The 14489-nt window shown below is 37.2% G+C and overlaps 2 protein-coding genes across 2 annotated transcripts; both read right to left on the bottom strand.

Moving 5' to 3' along the window:
* Positions 1 to 31: 31 nt before the first annotated feature.
* LOC119189168 lies at positions 32 to 4648 on the bottom strand. The gene is made up of 7 exons (XM_037438169.1): positions 4572 to 4648; positions 3649 to 3901; positions 2766 to 2917; positions 2085 to 2232; positions 1562 to 1665; positions 847 to 938; positions 32 to 466 (listed from the first exon to the last, which is right to left on the bottom strand). Exons 1-7 carry the CDS (start codon positions 4613 to 4615, stop codon positions 429 to 431), a joined length of 831 nt encoding a protein of 276 aa, XP_037294066.1. The 5' UTR covers positions 4616 to 4648; the 3' UTR covers positions 32 to 428.
* Positions 4649 to 10703: 6055 nt separating this feature from the next.
* LOC115449174 (ommochrome-binding protein-like) lies at positions 10704 to 12497 on the bottom strand. The gene is made up of 2 exons (XM_030176906.2): positions 12419 to 12497; positions 10704 to 11591 (listed from the first exon to the last, which is right to left on the bottom strand). Exon 2 carries the CDS (start codon positions 11581 to 11583, stop codon positions 10768 to 10770), a length of 816 nt encoding a protein of 271 aa, XP_030032766.2. The 5' UTR covers positions 11584 to 11591; positions 12419 to 12497; the 3' UTR covers positions 10704 to 10767.
* Between the last annotated feature and the right edge of the window lie 1992 nt (positions 12498 to 14489).

Raw genomic sequence — 14489 nt, 5'->3', positions numbered from 1 at the left:
ATTTCACTGACCACCATGAGAATATCTGGAAAGTAAGCCATATTCTGGCCGCGATAGCATAAGGATCTCCGCACACGACGTTTATAAACGCGCTGACGACGCGCTTTAAATGCAATTAAAACGTACACGCTATACAGAAACTATATAATATTTAATTTCGAACAGTGCATAGTTATGTCGACTGAGGGATAATTTTCTCTCGCCAGTCGATGCTCCTGGACTGTCTATTTGGACGTAATTCCGCTTACCTAATCTCAACAGTCACTTCGTTGCACCCGTATAAAACAAAAACTTTACTTTAAAAACTAGGGCGGATATAACGCGCGTTGTCAGCGCGTTCGAATAACGCCGTCTGCGTAGACCTTAATAAAGTACACTGCTGTGATGTTACCGCTGATTGGACACCATTAATCACGTGGACTGTTACCTTAGTGCAACTGTTTTGCCTTATTAAAGTCTGGTGTAGCTGAAAAAGAACATCACATTATGTATATTTCTATTACCTAATCAAAATAAGCCTACAAACAAGAACAAAAACAAGAAACATAGAACATAATAGTGATTTAACCGACTTAAAAAAAAGGAGGAGGTAATCAATTCGACGTGTATTTCTTTTGTGCCTTCATCTTTTCTTTCTTCACCGAAAATGGATACCCGCGATCTGAGTTTTAACTTTTGACGCCACAACGAGACATATGTTTGTCTTAAACCTATCACCGTTAACTTGACTATAATATCATGCAATTTTATTGCTGTGGGTAGTCTGTTAGGTCGACGGACAAAAATGACTCAGTATTTTAAAACGAATAGACACAGTATTAAATAAGCAAGTAACTTATGTCTAACATGTCTCAGTCATCCATTCGGTGTTATTGCAATAGCAGTACTTGAGCAGATGCGGGTGAGTTGCTTCGATACAGTGGGGTTCATGGCCGTATCTAAAAAAAAACATTTTTATGTCTATTTTAATGCATAATTTCGAACGTAGGAAAAGTCTGCTAACCCGACTTACGTCAGCGTTGTGGACTAAGGCCTAACCGATAGTGGAGGCAGTACATTAGAAGAAGAGAAATTTTTAATTGGGATATACCTAATCAAATCAATTCCACCCGACCTAGGATTCGAACCCAGGACCGTAATCGTGTGTAAATGTAGTAATCGTACTCATACTGTGTAGTATTACAACTACGCCACTGATGCAGAAAAATCTATACTATTATATAAAGCTGAAGAGTTTGTTTGTTTGAACGCGCTAGCCTCAGGAAATACTAGGTCGAATTGAAAAATTCTTTTACTGTTGGATAGCCCGTTGTTTGTGGAAGGCTATAGGCTATAAATCATCACTCTATGAACTACAGGAGCGGAGCAATAATAAAAAATGTTGCAGAAACGAGAGAAATAAATTCTTCTTGAGAGCTTCCGTTGCGTGCGCTCAGTAAACGTTTAAAAATGCTATCCCGGGAAAATATATAGCGTGACTTTTATAACGGAAAACTTTCTCAAGCGGGCGGAATCGTGAGCAAAAGCTAGTTTATAATATTAGTAACAATATTATACTAACGCGTTAATTCTGGACACATCCTTTTCGCTCATCATAAAATACCTCTCCCTGACGTAATACACCATGGATGCTTCAAACATACCATCAGCAGGGTCGGTTACTATCTAAAAAGCAATTGAGACAGGTCAATCAACTAATAATATATTCGTATTTATATGTAATGAGAAAATTATACCTACATAGCTGTTTACTTAGTTTGCTGGATGAACATATTTTGGAAAAATATATCAAGGCGAGCTTAGCTTAGTTCTCAGTCCCCAACCGGCATTAACATGTATGTGAGGTGGGCAAGCTAACACCTGGTGGTAATATAATACCACCAATTCGCACAACGCCAGACGATTCCCAAGAAAACACACAGAGGAGAGAGTAGGTGCACCATTTTTAAATTTTCGATTTAAATTAAATTTTTTAAATAACTATTTTGTAAAATAGTTCCTTATTTTATCACAACATGACGAGGGCTTTTTATTTTCTTGGTCAGATAATATTTCTAAATTAACAGCATAATGAAGATATTTACTTTAACTTGATACTGCCGTTTGTCGATGCCGACGACAGGCTTGCCGACTCCAAACATACCCCTTTCCACTTTCTTCAGCATTTCTCTATGCGGCATATAGATTAATACCCACTGTATCGATTGTAACGTCCTCTCCAGGCATACGTCTCTGGGGACATTAATTTTTAAGTGTTTTACTAGGATATTTCATCTTTTTTACTTTAATCAAAAATGGTCTTTAAATATTAAATCTAACACAGAACGAATGGTTAAAATCCGGTAAATATCAACAAATAAACCCTAGAAATGCGGTAGAAGTGGTAAGTCTCTAGAAATAGAAGTCGCAATACAGGCACGTGACGTCATCGAGAAATACGATGCGCGCGAAAGAATGAGATAGAGTGATATTGCCACTACGCACCTATCATTGTGCGTTACAATAATTGAAATATGAATGTCTATCTCATTTCTTACCAAATTTTATTGCTGCTTTTACAGTAGGACTCAATATTTTATTTTTTATCGTACGGGGTCCATCAAGCGGAACGTTAAGAAGTTATAAATCAGTCCCGTATAACTGTGCCGGTTTGTTTCTTGCCAGTCGACATGTTTTTGGTCATCTCTTCACTTACCATCAGTACACTCAGTACAATTTGCCGTGTCCTCGATAAACAAATAGTTTTTTTTTTATATTATTTTTACCTCCTTTCACGAGTCATGTTATTGATATAATCTAATAGATATGCGGCTGCCTTCTTGTACATGACGTTCGATGTGGACATGTTCCTCCATTTGGCACATGCACACCAATGTGGCAAGATGCCTGCTTCCCCACAAGACCTGGACTTGGGGATCTGAAAAGACAATTATTATTAACTAGTTTCTTCGCTATTCCACCCGGGTATTATAAATATACGGGATAAAATTTCCACTATATTTTCCTGGAATAAAAGTAGTCCCAGGGACTCGTACTGTCTACATCAAAATTTAATTTCGCATTTATATGGATGGATTGAGTAATTGTAATGAGATGTAGTAAGGATGCTGAATACGTCCGAAATTATTGTATCTATACGCTAAGGAAAACAGGTTACATATTGGAACTTGATCCAAGCATCCCTTGTGCGTGCGCATCTGCCTTACAAAAAGAATCTGGCGACTTAAAAATTGGTTAAATCATTTTCGAAACCAGCTCAATAATTACAACATTACCTCAACTTACTAACTTGACCACTCTACTAACATCGTAAAGAAAAACGATCTGTAAGTTTGTGATCGATAAATTAAACTTCTACAGTAATAGACCTTAAAGTGGATGAAGTCGCGAGCAAAAGCTAGATATAAATATTAGTACAGAAAATCAAAATATACCCTAGAAATGTGATATTAGATTTTTCTACTCGGTATCAGCCCGTACTTTTGAAATTGTACCCGATATGGCGATAGACCCACCATACACAGTTGAAATGTACACGTCAAAAAGTTGATGCATTAACACGCCTCTGCCTACACTTTTAGGCATCAAGGTGTAAGTGACTTTATAAAATACTTTGCCCTAATACATTGTCAACTATTATCAACTCACAGGCCCCAGCCAACTCATCCCACGCGGCAGATCAGATCCCGGGACATAGTGTTGGCTCTTGTGTTTCATCAGCCCCACCACGTCGAGTAAGGTCGTGTGCAGATCGTATGGCGAGGTCAGTACTTCTGCGTTCGCCTTTAACGATGCGAGGGCTCGTGGACGCGCCTTTACCAGTTTCGATGGTAACCTTACCGCTACTAGGGGAAGACGTTCTTCTATTCTTCCTTGGTACGTTTTCCTTAAGGTGTCGTATCTAAAAATATTTAAAAAAAAAGAGACCATGAAGGAACTCGCCTGATGGTAAATGTCACTACTGCTCTTAAACAATAGCAAGACTGCCCGAACTTCGAGTTTGCATAGCACTGCACAGTGCTCGGCATCATGACACTTCAACTCAGGAAATACAGGGTATTAAATGTAATACCCAGTTATTACATCTATAATGCCAAAAGCAAAGCCGGCACACATCAGAGATAGTACAATGGTAAACAGCCCTTTTTAGAATGTCCCAAAAAACACGATTCGTTAGTCGATGTCGTGTAATTTTGATGTTTATGATTGATCGAGAGACAAATGCGTCAGTCACGTGGTACTCAACCAATCAAAATAAAACGACACGGATCCTGTCATATTTTTACCACAATCTTAGCACACTGGTATCTCACCATACGATTGTACGAAACGATACAGTACATCGTCACTTCAATTTAGTTTTTTGTGAGGCTGTACTGTTGAGCCACTGCTGAGCCGTTAATGCTGCTATAAAATAATGATAAATCAATGATGACTTGAATTTCGAAGGCATATGAAGTCTGCCAACTCGTACTAGGCCAGCATGGTGAAACAAGACTCTCTCAGTAGCACAGGAAGCCTCAACAGTGGGCAGTACAGGGCTAGTATTATTCAATGATGACTAGACTCACTTAGCTCCATGGTCTCCCATGACAATCAGCAGCGTATCCTCCATCCATCCTTGACGTTGGAAGTACCTCAAAAAATCAACAACGTCATCATCAGCCGTTGATATCAGATTGAAGTCGTCATGGCTGATGTCCGCTATGAAGGTAAAGCAGATTCTTTTGCCGTCGAGATGAAGAAACTACAAGAAGAAATTCTTTCTGAAATGTTGTGTTAAAATTATTTCCATTTCAGTGGTGTTTTAAGGGAGATTTTTTCGCGGGAAAAATTCGTCATCACTACCACCATTTACTACCACTTATTTTGTTCTTATTTTTAGTTGCTTTTTGTGGATTATTGATTTATATATTTATTTACTTTAGGTTTCCCAGCAGATTATACATTTAATTTACACAGTCCCGTAGTATAACAAAGGACAACCAACTTAAAGGAGTACACAGCGTTCATTAATGTGATGCGTACATTGTTAAATTATACTATTACATATTATATAAACTAAAAAATATGATGTTATACTTAATAAGCAAACAGGACAAAAAAAGGAAATCAAGAATTGGAGGCATATTGATTTATATATCTTAGCACAAATAACCTGTTTCGAAAGTTCTAGCATCATAACATATTGCGGCACACTGCCTATGCAGTATCTGCCTTTGATGCCATGCCACCACTTGTTCCCAGCGGAGCTCTCTTCTAAGAAGAACGCGCGAAGGTAGTGGTCTGCTGGGCGAGCATCGAACCCGTTGAAGAACCGCTGAAACGTTCCTATCCAGGGCATGTCTTCGAAGTACGCTGTGCGGTAACTGAGGAGAAAGGTTATGTTGAAGAGTAGGTGTTGCGGCTTGGACTGCGTGGAAAGCATACACAAGTACCAAAAATTATTGCAGCAGTTCGAAGCGCTATGTGATGCTAGATCACTCTATTAAAAAATCTGATAATAAATTAACACGTTTCACAAAAACTAATTGCTGGGACCAAACGGTATCTGTATGATGCTAGCGCACTCTATTCAAAAATCAGATTAAAAATTGATGTATTTCCCAAAGGCGCCAATTACCGGGACCAATAGTAAACTATATATTATTTAATTCAGCGGTTTCTACGTGTAACAATGAACGTCCAAAATATGTTACAAAACATCGCATTAATGTTAGAGTCAAATCTACAGAATAAGTGACTTGGATCCTATTGAAATTTAAAAGGGCAGGGAATGGTAAATGAATGAGCAACTCTAAATCCCTGATCATGCATCAATTCGCCTGGGATCGGGTGTGGAAAATGGTAGTACCAGAAATAGAATTTGATTAAAATATTTTTTTTGTCTACTTTTCCAGCTAATCTGCAGTCGATCATTCACTATTCTGAAATTATATCACACATCCAAGCTAGTACTTTCTCCGTAATACTTTTCTAAGTCTCGACTACAAGGGTCTACTTACCCATCTTCCTTCAAATGGTGGAACAGCAAGGTCTTGTGATCAATACATTTGTCCTTCGGGAACGAGTGCCAGTCGGGCAAGTCCAAGCCAGTCAGTATAGGATACAGGGCGTTCGATGTCCCTTCACCGACTATGTTATAACTGGAATGTATAGGCCTGTTATATATACTGTTCTACGGCTGGAAATAGATCCGGGGCCGTAGCCCTTAATCTAAAATTATGTAGAGAAATGGCAGAAAAAAATATATGATAACAATAAACTTGTCAATAGATGTCATTGCTATATTTTTTATTTGTTTTCTATTAGTCTATTTTCTGTCTACGGCCTCTGATCTACTATTTAGAGGGCTTGAGCCTTCATACAACGCTGGCTTGTTGTTATTTAGCCGATATCATATCTTAGAGACTCGACAATAAGGTAATGTATGTTTCCTCATTACGTCTTTATTCACCGTTAAAGCAAGCGATAATCTACAAATATTGAATTAACATGTAATTTGTGTGTGCCTTTACTAAAACTTAATATCCTAAGGATTGCTAAGTAGCGCTCGGAAACTACATAATATGCTATTAAAAATAGCAAGGAGATGTGTGTGTTAGTTACATTAGTGTGATCAAAATCATCTTTTCTGCATTGGTTCGCAGCAAAATTGAGGCAAGTGCATGTGTCTGGCATCCCTATGAGAGCACTTATGCACTCATGCTTGAGAAGGTCCAAAAAGCCTTTTTAAGATATTTATACAAACGTATTTATGCCTACTATCCTTACATGTACCCAACGAAATTCCTACTGGGATGTCTAGGATACAACTCCCTTGAAGTCAGGAGATGGTATGACCAAATAACAACCATGTGCAAAATACTGAGAGGGTTAATAGACGCTCCCGATCTGAATAACGAGCTCTGTAGGCTCTTTGTACCATACAAGTATTGTCGTAGTAGGACGCACAATCTGTTTGCTGTCCCGCGGTGCCGTACTGTAGCACGTTCTAGATCACCGATTCCGCGAACTCTCAACGCTCTTAATGCTCTTCTTAATAGCGCACCCGATTTTGACGTTTTTTCGGCTGATTGGAACGTGATCCAGTATGAATGTTTGCATTATTGTGAAAGTAACTCATGATACCGCATACTTCATGTAGTTATTAAGTCGATTATTGATCTGTTTCATTTTTTACTATAGTTATATATTGTTATTATTAACCTAATTAGTGTAATTGGTTTATCCGTTCTAATTGAAAGAAATAAATAAATAAATAAATAAATAAATAAATGATGATGATGTGATCGAATACCTTTTCAATATAGTCGTGTTGATTTCCTCTTGAAGAACCTTGTAGCTCTTGGGCATTTTCCGTATGAAACCATTGTGTGATGTCGAATCGAAACATAGAATCATGACATTGAAGGCGTCATCGCGATCCTTAGATGGCTTGACAGGCACGGGCCGGAGACCAGCCTTGTAGCCGTACCAGCGTGAAGATAAAAGACCTAGACTACAGACAACCCATACTTATAAAAGCGAAAGTAACTGCCTGTGTGTTACGTTTACATGGCTGAACCAGTGAACTGCTTTCACTTAAATTTGTTGTGGAGATCCCGGGAAAATATGTAGCGGGACTTTAGTCCCGTTAAAACTATCAGGCGTGCAGATCAGCCAAGGCAAAATGACTCCATTACACTTGATTTTAAGAGGTATTAAGTATTGACTGACGCGAGATGATTTTCTCTTCCCAGTTGTCATAATTCAGTTCGAACCCTAATATAGGTACGACACAGTTACGTGGGCCACTATGGCGGCTTTTATACCTTGCTACAGAGTCACTATCTGGACGGATGCAAATATCCTATCACTAGTATAAATAAGCTTAGTCCAGCTACAATATGGACTTCTCTACCACCCCATTAGTAATAGGAATAGAAGAAATTCTTATAAGAACACAGTTCCGGGTTGATAGCTAAGGCCCCTTTTTACTACCATTTTATGTTAATCGAAAACAAAAACACGTATGAATAACATCCTAGCCAATAAGTCTGGGACATATCATTATGTACTTTTTATTTTCTATTGGTGTTAACCATTGTAGAAAGGCGTCTTGCGACTGCCCCTGTTCTATCAAAATTAATCTTATTGCGTCTAAAATAAGATCAAACTCACCTATTTTTCGACCATCCAGTGCACGAAACTTTAACATGGTCACTTCTGTTCAACACATATTTGTCAGAGTTGAATACTTTGACAGGCTTTCCGATTGTATAGTTGCCGTCGTTCAGATATATTATGTCTTTGTAGTTACACACTATCATGCTATTAGCATTCAATATCTCATCAATCACGTAACAGTATGATTGCTTTAAAATAAAGAAAACGTGAGAATCAAGTGGTATATTTTTAAAGAAAAATATGTTTCTGGGGGCCCTATTCCCACTACGGGGGCATATCCATCTTTTTGCAACTACGGACGTTCTGATCGAAAGGTAGTTTTGATACGGCTATCAAAGTTGTCCTTTATTAGAACGCCTCTAATAGGAAAAAGACGGATGTATCCCGTAGAAGGAATTGGGCATCCTAAACTGACAATGTATCGGTTTGACCGAAGAAGTACAATCTACAAAATACCAATGCGAATACACAGTAATTATTGTTGCTGAATTGTATACGTTTCGTATTGTAACAAGATTTTTAGAGGCCTACAAGACTTTCTAATTTTTTTTTCTTTTAAAGCTGATAGTGCATCCTAAATTCTTCTGGTTTTGCATTTGTTCATGGCGTTATCTAATCATCATGTGATCCTTTTGCTGGTTTAACTTACACACAAGTTTTATCCCTAGAAGGGTAAACAGAGGCGCAGCCTGTGCCATCCAACCCTCACCGTGTATACTTCATTCCATGATATGACAGATGGCGAGACAATGTCCATATCGGGTATAAACTCTAGGCTCCTGGCTGATACTGCGCTGAATAACCTACTGCCCAACCCGGGATTCAAAAGGGAGACACGGTAGTCTTACAGTAATACTACCACGCTGCCAACGGTATCTAACTTAGCTGTTTTTAGCAACATACATTACATTCAACCCAGTCCAGTCCGTCGCAGACTATTTTTGGATAAACCTGGTTGTACGACATAGCCACTTCTGAAAACGGGTCCATATATGGCATCTCACAACCAGCACCTTTGTCCTCCAGTATGCTTTCCCACAGCTTTTGCTCAATCAACCTGGAAGTATTTAGACTAGTTATATTTAACCTGCTGTCTGCCGGGACATTTCATGAGACCCGGCGGTCATTTAATTTTTTACTAAAAGTTAAGGAAGTTTACTCAAGATTACTTGAACTGTATGCAGACAAACTATCTATATATGAATACTTTAGGTATATATGTCTCTCATATGTGAGGGTTTGCCTGGGTAGGTACCACCGCAATGTCTATTTGTCCCACCAAGCAGCAGGTCACTGTTGTGTTCCGATTTGAAGGACATTGTAGTCAGTGTAACTACTAGACATAGTGGGACTTAACATCTCATGTCTCAGGATGGTGAGCGCAGTGAAATGCCAAACAATACTTTGTAATTCAAGGTTAGGATGGTGTTTTTGCTGTTTATGAGTGTTCGGATCGCTTACCATCAGGCGAAAGAGGGGTCGTCTCGTGCATCAAAGCAAAAAAGAATTACGTTAGAAACATTTTTTCCATAAAAAATCAAACTACCAGACCTAAGAAGCGAATCCAAATCAATATACTTACTCCTCCCTATAATTAATATCTAAAGTATAGATGATATCGTCAGCTTTCATTCGTTCATTTATATTCATTTTCAGAACGTAGAAGATCAGTGTGAAGGCGAAAACGACTGCTACCCAAAACATACGTTTCTGTGCTCGGTATAGTCTCTTCAGAAGCATTGATAACTGAAAATGAAAAGGTTGGCGAAGACTATAGCACAGTCAAAGAATCAAATAGATTCGAATTTATTTTGTACTAGTTTTTGCTCACGGAACTGTGAGACCTGATCTGACCGCGTGACAAAGTATTTCCGAATTGAATAAAAATACCCTATATATCCTTTCTATGGTCTCGAACTATGTTCATAACAAAATTTCAACGAAATCCGTTAGGTAATCTTTGAGGTTATTGCGTTCAGACATACAGACGCTGCGAGGAACCCTGTTCCTAATAGAAGCGGTTTTATACTTAATGCAGGTGAATTAACCTGACTTTTTGATACAACTCGATGCATTCAGTCGACAATAGTCATTTCGTTCATTCGTCATTCATCAATTTCGTTGATTTTTGGGGACGTAACTTTAATTAGTTAGAATGCGGGACTTAAAGTTCTCAATCCATCAAAGTGCTTGCTCTTTAATATTTATATAGTACTTACCCTCCAAATAATGGAAATTATTCTTCTCTTAATCTCCATTTTATTTACTTCTAGCAAAAAAATATTTGACAGAATTATTTTTTAAAAAGAGGAAGAAATTCAAAATATATTTAACATACATAAAGGTTTTATTAAATTCATAAAATATATCAACCTCCTTTGTTCCAAAGAAACAAAGAATTCTTCAGGATGAGTACTGGGACTGGATAAGGAAGATAGGAAAAAAGACCGTAGAACTGAGGAGGTCCTAGGCCTAGCCCAATAGCAGGAATATTATAAATTATAATATTAGCTAGAATAAAACCATAATACACAGTTAGTTTCATATTTTTTAATGTGAAATTAAGTAACAAAGTATAAAAATATTATTTTCTAACGCCTAATCACCGAAACAAGGTATAGGATTGATTATAAGCCTTACGATTTTATCATTAATCACGTATATCGGATTATTTTGCATATCAAAAGTCAGCGCCTTTAAACCAGTTAACTTATCTGAAATTCTATCCAACACATACTTGTACTTATTGTATACATATAAACCATTTTTAGCGGAGACATAAGGTTTCCCAAAATTATCAGCAGCTATAGTACTAACAACATATTTCTCATGAGAATTAACTGCTTTAGTTCCTAGCTTAACTCTAAACAAATTATTTTTATTTAAAAATAAAAGATTATTGTCGTCATCTTCTACAAATTTTTCGACTTCCACCAAACTTAGTTCATCTACCGTATACACAACACCAGAATCAAATTTGAAAGCTTGTCTTTTATTGTTGACAAAGTATACTACGTTTTTAAAGAACAAATACCTTATATCTTGAGAGACGGGCAGCATTTCTGGTACTTTAGTAGCTTCGTTTAAGAAAAATAGACCATCGGAGCCGCCTACGTACACTCTATTCCTCGATCTATCTATTGCTAGGCCTGTAGCGTTTCTAACACCTTCGATTAGGCCAGTTTGTTCACTATTAAAATTGACATAACCCAAAGATCTGTTCGGTACATCAGATAACTGCTCAAATGTAAAATAAAGGGTGTTATCTCTACCGCTATATGCTATTTGATGAACTTTGTTTACGCCTTCCTTTATTATGTCTACGTTGTAGTATTTATCATTGATGTATATTCCGTGGCAGTAGTCGTCTGCATTTACAGTTGCTATAATAACTGCTAGTATTAGTAGCTTCATGGTGTCACCTGGAAATTTAAGTTTGAACGTTATTGGGTATTGTAGGAAAGTCACTGGAGTGTTTTGTATGCGTGTGTTGTATTTTATAAAGATAAGAAAAGTAAGTATTTTTAAAGGTTCAATAGAATGTCGATTGACGAGAGATGATTATCCCTCAGCCATCGATACAATTATGCCGGCCTGTTGGAACCGGATATACACAGGCTGATCCCGGATCGCGACACACTTACATTGGCCACTATGGGGGGTTCTAAGATCTTGGGCACGGTGGTCGGTATCCGGGCGGATATAAAATATTACACTCTACCACTAGCAAAAAAGTAATGGTAAATCTGTCTAATACTGCTGCAAACAGTACCTCGCAAGAATTATAATACCTTGATCCAATTTGGAAATTACTACTAATTAATGTATTGGTATGACAAAGATAGTCCGGTGGTACTAATTTTTTACTTTAACTTGACTAGCAAAACACTCATCTGATAGCAATCGTAAGAAATTTTAAGTCATTTAAAAAAAAAATAAACTACTAATATTTACATTATTAAAATGTCCAATTAATAAATTTGCTTGTAAATACGAATTATTTGGACATTAGAAGATGCACGGAATTACTTAAAAAATTTAGTGGCATTATGAAATGAATGTAATAATAAGCACATTAAAAAAAACTTAGTCAAGCTAGTAAAGATAACAATTAGTGTACTTATATGTTTATTTTTTTATGTGTATTATAATTTTGAATAAATAGCTTCTAAAAATATGGTAAGCATGCGGATTTGTTAGGGGTAGCGTCTAAATAATTTAAAAATCTCCTACAAGCTAAAAATCTTACCTTACTCCGAATATAGCACAGTTGTTTACTTCATAAAGACAGTTTCGAAGTGAACTACAATGCGTATCTGTTCCCGTTTATCAGCAGTTGGTCTATTCTTATTATAATAAAATATATTTTATATGTCCGTCTGTGTGATCTTGTTAACTATAAGTATATAACACGCAAAAGTAAGATTTACGCAGTTTTCTTGGGAGAATGATAAGGGCTTCCTCAGTGGCATAGTTGTATTGCCCAGTAAGACTATTGCTATGAAATTCGGGTCGAAAATTAAAAATGAAAAAATGAGAAATATTCAAGTTACAAGAACAAGTTACATTTAACTTAAAGATATAAATTCTTCTTTTAAGCAAAATATTATAGCTTGTACTGGTAGACTTCATCAGGTCAACCTTAACAGGTCAGGTTCAACTTTTCCCTGCTCAGTGTTAGTCCAGAGCCTTGTATTTGTCGGCCCTATCACATCGTGGGACAAAACACACATGGTAAAAGTGTTTACTCTGGTTGCATTTATTTTATTCCTTCAGAGATAAAGGCGTGATGTTTGTTTATTTGTTTGTTTATGGTCGTACCGACATCAGTAGTCCGATTACGCGGTAGACCAATAGGGGACCGGCCTTTGCTTGATTTTGTATATTATTAAGTATATATGTAATGGTTAATAATACGACAAAGAAGCACTCCTGCAAAAACTGCATAAAAATTGGTTAAAAAATGAGCGAGCAATTAATATTTAAAATATTGTAATGTACAGAAGTGGGCGCGATGTGGGGATATCGCTTCATCTCTTTCTTTAGCACGCGTCGTAATTCACGATGACGTCACATGTGGGTATTTCATCTTTTTTCTGTTTCTTGTAAATTACCCTTTCCACCGAAATTCAAAGACTTATAACTTGTTGATTTTTTATCGGATTTTAATAATTCTTGCTGTGTTATAATTTATATTATGTAAATATTTGATAATAGTACTTAAAGAACAAAAATGAGTCCGGTACCCTATTATATTTACAGCGTGACTACTACTTTAAAAATAAAGAATTGCTTGAGGTGTCACAGAATCTCCCACAGTGTATATCATTGTCTGCCTGTCTATTGTACACAATGTGGAACAGGAAGGACATTGCGACATCTCAATGAGTTAGTTTGTGTGAATTCAATCGTAACTTATTGGATATACCGTTCACCTATTCACAATAGCAGTAATTAAATTCATCGAAATCAAAATATGCAACACGACCAAAGATAACAATTACACTGAGATAATAATGCATGATTCCCCAACTGGCATCACGTGTTACTTTGTTTTTTTTTATTGCTTTGAATGAGGAGACGAGCTTGCCGTTCGCGTGATGGTAAGCGATACGACTGCCCATAAACAGTAGAAACGCCATCCAACACCTTGAATTACAAAGTATTGTTTGTTATTCCACTGCGCTCGCTATCCAGAGACCTGAGGTGTTAAGATTTATTATGTCCAGTAGTTACTCTGACTCTTGAACCCAACAGTGACTACACATTGCTGCTTGGCGGCAAAAATAGACATTGCCGTGGTACCTACGCAGGAGGACTCTCACATATACCTACATAAAAGCCCTACCACCATTGCAGATGTAAAATGTAGAGGTGTGTGCGTTAATTTTTGAACCTGTAAGTGATAAAAAAAATCATGCAAGCAGAATAGTGTCAACAAACTTGTATTATTTATCAGAGTAATGTCGCGGTACGGTGGCAAAGGGTGATGGGCACACAGATAATGAACTTGAAGAGGCCCCGGGACACGGGGATAACGAAGTCCCGAATGATGTAAAGGTTATATTAAAATGAAGACTCTCGAAGTACTCGTTTGATAAGATTTTAAAAGTGCTAGACATGTTGTAGATATATTTGTCTATAGCAGAACAATGAATGTCGGCATAATTGTGTTGACTGGCGAGGGATAGGTAAACATTTCTCCTCAGTATATCTGGCCTCACTCCGCTTACCTATCATCAGATGCTATCGATTCGCCGTGCCCGTATAACAAAAAAAAAATGGACATTGGCTTTTGATGCTTTTTTTATTTATGCCCC

Source organism: Manduca sexta, chromosome 2 (genome assembly GCF_014839805.1).
Source record: "Manduca sexta isolate Smith_Timp_Sample1 chromosome 2, JHU_Msex_v1.0, whole genome shotgun sequence".
Classification (NCBI taxonomy): Eukaryota; Metazoa; Arthropoda; class Insecta; order Lepidoptera; family Sphingidae; genus Manduca; species Manduca sexta.
This window is presented reverse-complemented; position numbering and strand designations above follow the sequence as displayed.